Raw genomic sequence first — 8,879 nt, forward strand, 5'->3', positions numbered from 1 at the left:
CAGAGCAGCCAGTGCTCTTAACCACTGACCCATCTCTCCAGCCCCAAGGAGAACATTTTTTAAAGATTGATACTGGCAAAGAGTCTTCTTAAGGTTTCAGAACCTGGTTTGTGTGCCACCATTTTTAAAGTCAAGCCTAAGGTGTGTATTTTATTTTCATTGTGTGTGTGTGTGTGTGTGTGTATGTACCTGGATGTATGTATGTGTACCATGTACATGCATGTGCCTGTGGTGGCCAGATGGCATCAGACCCCCTGGAACTAGATTACAGGTAGTTGTGAGCTACCCGATATGGTACTGGGAACTGAACCTGGATCTTCTGCAAAAGCAGCAAGTGTTTTTAACCACTGAGCCATCTCTTCAGCCCAAACCTGAGGTTTTTAATGTCCTTGTATCCTACAAAAAACTCTTAAGTGGTTCAGACATGGCAGGTAAACATTAGACATTTTCTGATGACTTCTCTCTCTCAGTCTACCTTCAACATCAGCATGATTCTCACATAAAAATACTTAATGTGGGGCTAGGGAGATGGCTCAGCAGTAAAGAGCACTAGCTGCTCTTGCTGAGGATCTGGGTTCTGTTTCCGGGACCCACATGGCGGCTAACAGTGGTCTGCAACTCCAATTCCAGGGGATCCGATGCCCTCTTCTGATCGGTGTGCATTGCACAAGACAGGTGCACTTATATACAGGCAGGCAATACCCTTAAAATTTAAAACTTAAATAAATAAAATATTTTTTAAATATACTTAATGCTTCCATGGTAAGCATTTCTTTCCTAGCCTTAGTTGTCTCCAAGCTCATTCACAAGAGCAAAGTGTAGGAACGACTTTTATAAATGGACATAATCTGAACCAATGACTTTTAATCAACCCCAGCAAAACCATGTGCTATTGTGTCTTGTGACCCAGGCACCAGATCTTGTTTCTTTGATAACATTAATTTCATGGCATCCCCGTCTGCATCCCATCCCTGTTGCACACAGTAGAGATTGGGAAGGACACATGACCTTGGGTGGATGAGATATTCTAGAACTAGAGATGGAAAGGCCTGATGGTCTGTTAAGATGAGGATGGCACCAAGCTTGCACTTCCCCATTTGAAGCTGGAGAAACCATTTTGAATGGTTTCCGAGACAGGGTTCCTACAGGACAGTTCCATTAGCACAATTTAAGGAGACAGACAGTTCCAAGTGATATGTAGGAAGCAAGGGAACAGGCATCCTTGGAGTTTGGGCCCACTCTTAAAAACTAAATTTAAGAGTTAGGCTTTTTTTGTTATTGTTCAAATAATTCTAATATTGGCAGAGTAACACCACAGCAAAGAAATCCCATTCCGTAAATATTCCTTCTTTAATTTTTACTGATCTAGTCAGTGGTTAGACTATGTGCTGCTTCTGATCTTCAAAAAAGGTGCTGGGCAGTAGGGACAGGGCTCTTGTTTATTCTCCCCAGCATTGTGTTTAGATGCAGTGTGTTCAAAAAAAATTATACAACTAGGCAATTCTCTGTCTTCAAGATGACTGTCTGCTTCCTTAGCCTAGAAATTATCTGCCAAATCTAATGCCATAATTAGATCATAGATGTGGGGCAGACATCTGCATGCTCTTTTCTAAGAGAAACAGCCCAACATTTCCTCCCTGTCTAGTGTCAGGCTGGCCCACCTGTGCACTTGGGGGTAGTTTTTATTTGTTTTTGTTTTGTTTCAGATCTTTCTGTATTTTGAGAAAGGTCATTGCCAGAATGTCTATGAATATTTATATTATAAAAACAGATAGGTAGGTTGATAGATTGAAGGACTGGTAAAACATTTGCGGTTTCTATCCACCAGCAAGTCTGTGTGGCCTCCTCATAAAATGTTGATGCAAGCCAAATATAGACTTTGTGTTTGCTTTTGTCGAAATCAGCATCAGAAAGAGTGGCATGGTGAGCCAGAGACCAAACAGGGAAAGGGAATGGAGGAGCCTTTCCATAGGTTGACAAATGACATGTAATTGTTTCCGTCGAAGTTGGTTAAGGAACCCAGGAATGGGGAGCTGAAATTACCTTTAGCTCAAGTACAAGATAAATAGCAGATATTTATCTAGGCCTGGAGATGCAGGCCTGTAGTCCTAGAGATTTAGCAGGCTGGGCAGGAAGATCATAAGTTCAAGACTTGCCTGGACTACAGAGTAAGTTCAAGGCCAGCCTGGGCAACTTAGTGAGACCCTGCCTCAAATAAAAGGAAAAGGCTCATTAGTAGAGAGCTTGCCTAGCATGCATGAAGCCCTAGGCTCGTTCTCTAGTACCGCTAAAAGAAGCAATTTTAAATGGCAGATACATAAAGACAAAACACTGAAAAATAACCAAAGTTCTCGATTTTTATTTTATTACTGCATTATTTATCTGAATGCCTAATTTTAAATAACCAGTCATATACTAAGTAAATATTTATTTTTCTTTATATATATGTTTCTCTTTCAGATAGGCAGACAGATAGAAAGATAGATGATAGATAGATGATAGATGGATAGATAGATGATAGATAGATGAGATAGATAGATAGATGGATAGATAGATAGATGATAGATAGATAGATAGATAGATAGATAGATGGGTAGATAGATAGATGATAGATAAAATGTGTTTCTACTCAGCAGTGTTTTTAGTGCCTGTAATCCCACAGTTTCAGGAAAAGCCATCGTGTCTGGCCTTGAGGAAATGAGAAAGAAGGCCTGACATATGCTGAGCAGTATTTGCTAAGCGTTATACTAGCTGCTGTGGATGCCTTATTCACATTCTCACAAAGGCTGTCTCGGATAGGTAGGTGATATCTCTATATTAAATTTCTACTCAGCAGTGTTTTTAGTGCCTGTAATCCCACAGTTTCAGGAAAAGCCATCGTGTCTGGCCTTGAGGAAATGAGAAAGAAGGCCTGACATATGCTGAGCAGTATTTGCTAAGCGTTATACTAGCTGCTGTGGATGCCTTATTCACATTCTCACAAAGGCTGTCTCGGATAGGTAGGTGATATCTCTATATTAAAGATAAAGCATTATATTTCAGGGCTGGGAATGTAGCTTAGTGGTAGAGCACTTGCCAAGCATGTATGAGGGCCTGGCTTTAACCTTCAGCACCACAATTTTCTTTTTAAAAAAAAGAGAGAAATTAACTTTCAGGAAAGAATTACTCAGTCTGCACAAATATAGAGTCGTTACCTGGGCTAATCAGATTGTATTTGTCAAAAAGTTGAACAGAGAAACGTGAAGATGGTAAGAAGGTAGTCAAGTCAAAAGTAGAATAGGGCCAGCGAGACACCGAGGCAGATAAGGGCACTTGGTGCCAAGCCTGACAACCAGAGTTCAGTCCTCAGACCCTTACATCATGGAAGGAGAGAACTGATTCCTGAAAGTAGTCATCTGACCACACTGGGGCTATGGCATGTGCACACACCCACACATGCACACGTACACACAAAAACCACACACAATACATAAATATAAAAAACTTAAGCTGAAATGACATAGAAAAATGAAGAAACGGGTCTTTCAATACAGCAACCAGAAAACCAAACTGTGGCAAAAACCTGAGATAAGTCAACAGTTTGAGACACAGAGCTATCAAGCTTCTGGCCCCTGGGAATCAGGAGAGCACAGAGAGGAGCGAGAACTGAGATATCAGGACATGTCCCTGCAAGAAAGGGAGGCTGTCTGTGTTTATTGTTGTTGTTGTTGTTGTTGTTTTTATTTTAAAATATTTTATTAGCATTGCTTTATTTAAGAAATAACATGATTACATTGAAAAACTTCGTACAGGTTGGAGAATTTGGAAAGGGAGAAAATGGCAAACTCACATTTTAGCTACAGTAACAAATTTCACAGTATTGTTGAAGCTTGATAGTACAGTTTGGTCAGTACATAATATTAAAAAATAATAGAATTGCAAATTTACATTCTAACATATAATTACATATTTTTAGTTTGAGGAGTATGTAAGTGTATTTTAAGGAATTTGATATCATTTATGTTCTTGAAAAGATTACACAGACTAAACACAGAGAATGGATTAGAGGAGGGATGGTGCATTCAGAGGCTTCTCTGGCCTACTTGGACAGAGCCTAATGGTGATGGTAAAAAGGAGGAGAAAGGCTTCACAGTGGATTGAGTAGGTAAGGATGGGGGTCCGGGGTCACCGCACATTTCTCAGTGTGCTGCCATGCACAAGGTGACAGCACTAACAGAGGACCGACTTCTGGAAAGACATCGTGGCTTTACTCAGTATCTCCCCTCACTACACAGTAAATAATTGCGGGATTGGAGAGTCATCATAGCGTAGTCGATGAGCAATCAGTGCCAGGGAAATCAATCCTTTATGACGGGACAGACAGCATCATGCCCCTTCCCCAGCCAGCTGAGTAAAGACGGCAGCTCTGAAAACTCACATGCGCAGCCAAGGAAGTAGGGGAAAGCAAGAGAAGCAGCCTCTGTGAGCAGGTACACGTGGGCAATGATCATTCACCTGGACACTAATGCTGCCAGAGGGGTAGGATGGGGCCCGAGTAAACTTAGAGGCAATAAGGGATGGAGCAGAAGAAAAACGGCTTAGTCACCAACAAAGAAGATCAGACGCATTATTATGTGACAGAAGCTATAACAATCAAAATTATGAAAGGCTTTTGTTTTATGTTGTGTCTGAGGAAGCGCAGCCAGGGTAAGAGAAAAAAGAAGATGGAGAGAAAGAGTAGGCATATTAATATGGATATCATTACGCTGGATATAAATTTTAAAAGAACAGCACTAAATTATTTGAAGTGAAAGGAAAACTATGAGGAGAAGGGTTGAAAACGTGAAGAGAATAAGCCCGTGAGAGCGTAGAACCAAAGACAGGCTGAATTAATGTAAAGTGTAAACTCAATGGATGAGGAGTAAAGGCCAAGATAAATTACACGAGGTGAAAGCGGCTGCGGGAGCAGGGAGAGGAAAGACCAGAAACAAACAAACCAAAATCAGATGCAAAAGCCACGTGGAGCCATAGAAACAGGTGACAAAAATTAAAATGTTTTTAATCCTTTTATAAAAAAATCAAAACCCCACAGAACTGTAAGAGTCAAGGATCCGACATGAAGCAAGAGGCACGCAGCGTCGTTATGAAAACTAAATGTGTTTTCTGTTTAGTTGGGATGCTTTGTGAATCTGGAACCATTTTGACATGTGGAAATATTCATTTTGATGTGCTTAAAGTGTATTGATTATGGTAATTGTTTTTTCTGTGTTAGTTGCAGTCCATTGTGATTTCCTATGGGCTACTGTAATTGCTTTTTAACCTGCTCTGTTGCCTAATTTGGTTTGGGGTAGTCAAGGTGACCTTTGAGTGTGAGACTCAGTATAATTACCAGGAGGGAGAATCAAAGTCTGGTCTAAAAGAAATGGATAAAAGCAAGGCACTCGTGCACCCCAGAGAGTTGTGCCCAGCACCCTATGTGGAACGCAGAGGTATGAAGAAGTAGCGTCACTTTTGCCACTCACTGAGGACTGGCTTCCTGTTCCAGCAGGCATGGACTTTACAATCCTTCTGTAGCTTCCTACTCTCACCTACCTTAGAGGAAGAGGAAGCACCTCCGGGTCTGTGGTCTCTGCACTCCTTTGCCTTTCCACCCACTGCTCTGTTTTCCTTATGTGAAATTCTCAGAATTCCCATAGAATATTGTTTGTATTTGGGAGTCATCTATCAGTTTCACCTGTGAGCTGTCCTGTCGCACTGAGTTGCCACCTGAGTCTGTGACCATCTCTGCTATTTCTGTTTTGCAGGGTGAGTTGGCAATCAAATAAAAAACAATTTTGTTTGAAAACAGTCCCAGTGTACCTCGCATTGAGGTCATCTATAGTGTGTTTCTCTTGCCATTCTGTCCATTATATCAAATGTTAGTGAATGTCCTATCAACAGCTACCGTTTATTGAGCTCTTACTATCAAGGAAACAATGATATGAGTCAAGTACTATACTTGGAAATCCTAAAAACAGCCACATGAGGAAACTACCATCTTGATCCCCGTTTATAAAGGAAATGAAGGCTTGAGAAGGGAGAGAAGGTCACCAATGGCAGCTCACTGCTTCTTCCCTGGGAGCAGAGTTACACTTCCTTGACCAAAAACTGTAACACTGTACTATCAAACCTAACCCCTGTAACCAAGCATTAGATATTTGAAGTCACTGTCTCAACCCACAGTGACACTTTAAAACATCACCTGGCATTCTTTTTCATGACCCAACATGACCAGTTTCATAGGCGAAATGACATCATTGCAAATAGGTCCTCTAATTCTGAGTGTTTTACATGCTCATGTCTTCATAAAATATTTCAGATAGAATTCAAGGCTCCTGGGGGCTGGAGAGATGGCTTAGCGGTTAAGAGTACTGACTGCTCTTGCAGAGGGCCCGGGTTCCATTCCCAGCACCCACATGGCAGCTACGAACCTTCCTTAACTCCGGTTCCAGGGGAATTCGACATCCTCCTCTGACCTCCACGGCATTGCACGACATGGGTGCAGTCACATACATGCAGGCAATACACTCATACACATAAAATAAAATAATAATAAAATATTTTTTTAATTCAAGTCTCCTTTGTTCCTTTTCTCAAGCCATTTTCCTTCCCTCTCTAAAAGCAGCTACAACAATGAATTTAGAGTGGTGTTTGGGATATATTTTATTTGTTTATTTTATTTATTTCATTGTTATTATCATCATCATTATTATCTTTTTTTCAGTCCTGGGGATTGAACCCAGGGCCTTACACATAGTAGGCAAGTGCCTTACCACTGACCTACAACCTGGATCTTTTACTGTTTTCATACCTAATCATTGCAAATCTGTGCATCTGTAAAAACTATGTAGTATTTGAACTTGTACTTTTACAATTTATGTAAATGTCAGTGTGCTCTTCACATACTCTGAGTTTGCTTTACTTCATTCCACATTTTTGAGACCTATCTACTTAGAGATTTTCTTCATTTAAGTTCACTGTGGTATATGAATTGTCCTCTGATTAAAATTTACTTGGAGATGAAGACACATATTGCAGAAAGATTGCCTTGAATTGTTCTTTGTGAAAACCTCTCACCGGAAGAGCTGTCTGCCATCTCTAATTTGAAGAATGGGCGAGGTGTCTTTCAAGTGTGAGCTACAGCTCTGAGGTAAAAGCATCTGGTCTAGGCTGCAGTAATCTGTGCTGACTGGGTGAGGGATGAGGAGTGGCTTTAAAACACAATTATGCGTCGAGCATGTGCTCTTGAAGATGCCATGGCTCCCTCCCGGCAAGATCCTGTCATGCTGGTGTTGATGGCTGTATCCCTCTGCGATGGAAGAAACAGTACCAGAGCAGACAAACATCTCTTCAGTGTTTGTCTGATACACAGATAAAGACTTGGGTCTCAGTGTTCCCTCTGTAGTTGATGAACATTTGTTGAACACCAACAGTGAACTAGACATAGGAAATGCAGCTGCTTGCAATATCATTTCCATCTAAGAAGGAGCCTTGCTGAGTTTTTCTGTCTGTTTTTTATTAAAGGTCCACACACGTTCCTGTTGGGGAAGATCAAGTCCAGCACATGGAACTAGTTCAAGATCTAGCTCGGGGTTTCAACAAAAAGTATGGGGAGTTCTTTCCATTGCCCAAGTCCATCCTAAGTAAGTAACAAACATGATTATAAAATCTGGCCATATTTTAAAGAGAAGGCTAGATAATAGACAGAGGCTTGGAACTTCATTGGGAAGAAACTTGGCCTTCCCAAGGACAGACTTCAGGATTTGTAACTGAAATCCTTGTTGTTTGGGGTCATGTGGGACTAATGGATAGTATTGGGTTTTAGAAAAGATGAATGTTTGTGAAATATGGGAGAAACTGAAAAATCATAGTTTTAAGTTCTGAAATATACAATTCAATGGATTATATGTAGAAAATAACATTTTCTTTGGTAGAGCAAATATCTTCCCATTTTACACATAAGCAGATTAAGATACAGCAAGGTTCACAGTATGCCTAAGTCATGTGATAGCTGATCACAGCGCTGGGTCCTTTCAGTTCTTTTGACCCCAAAGCCATGCACCTTGCCTTTCTAAACATTCACAGTGAAACATAAGTCAGAAGAATGAGAACTTTGGAATCATGATTCAGACAAAACAAGAGAGAACTGATCTTTATACTCTGTTTTCAGAAATGAACAGGAGAGATGGGATATACAGTCCAACTGTCATGTCAGCCTCAGCCTCTGACTCTATGCTAGGGCATCCCATACATTGACATCTACCGTATTTCATAGCAATTAGTAAGATTTTAACGTTTGACTTATTTTTTATATTTCAACTTTACCCCCTTCTCCAGTAACAAGGCAGTTATTAGTAACACCCATTTATTAAGCAAAGCTTAACATCTTGTTTCTCTCTGATAAACAAATCACTTGTCCATGTGTGTATGTTGTGTAAATGTGTGTGTATATAAATACACTTTTGTATCATTATGGAGAGATTGCCACAGATTGTTAAGATTGGTTGAGAAGCAGGAAAGGGATGGTGTAGGCAGGGAGTGATTATTAATGGAGAAGAGCAGAGAAGAGAGGAAGAAGAAAGAAATTCACTTTTTATAAAAGTGTACACCAACACACACAAGTTAGCTGGGTTTGGTGGTACTCACAAGCCTATAATACCAGTAGTCACAAGGTGGAGACAGAAGGAACAAGAAAGAGTTCAAGGTCAGCCTTAGCTATGTAGGCAAGTTTGAGGACAGCTTGTGCTACATGAGAACCTGTCACAAAAAGAGAGAAGGGGGGACAGAGGGAGGGAGTGGGGAGGGAGGGAAGGAGGGAGGGAGGGTAGGAGAGAGAGAAAAGGGGGGAAGGAGGGGAGGAA

The 8,879-nt window shown here is 40.8% G+C and overlaps 1 protein-coding gene across 1 annotated transcript in view; it reads left to right on the forward strand.

The window, feature by feature from the left end:
- Positions 1-7,684, forward strand: part of Wars2 (tryptophanyl tRNA synthetase 2, mitochondrial) — an 83,629-nt gene extending 75,945 nt beyond the window's left edge. The window contains exon 5 of the mRNA XM_008839011.2: positions 7,543-7,684. Coding sequence (XP_008837233.2) covers positions 7,543-7,669 — 127 coding nt within the window. The 3' untranslated portion in view covers positions 7,670-7,684. The remainder of the gene's footprint in view (positions 1-7,542) is intronic.
- Positions 7,685-8,879: the final 1,195 nt, after the last annotated feature.

Source organism: Nannospalax galili, unplaced genomic scaffold (assembly GCF_000622305.1).
Source record: "Nannospalax galili isolate Female #2095 unplaced genomic scaffold, S.galili_v1.0 scaffold239, whole genome shotgun sequence".
NCBI classification, from domain to species: Eukaryota; Metazoa; Chordata; class Mammalia; order Rodentia; family Spalacidae; genus Nannospalax; species Nannospalax galili.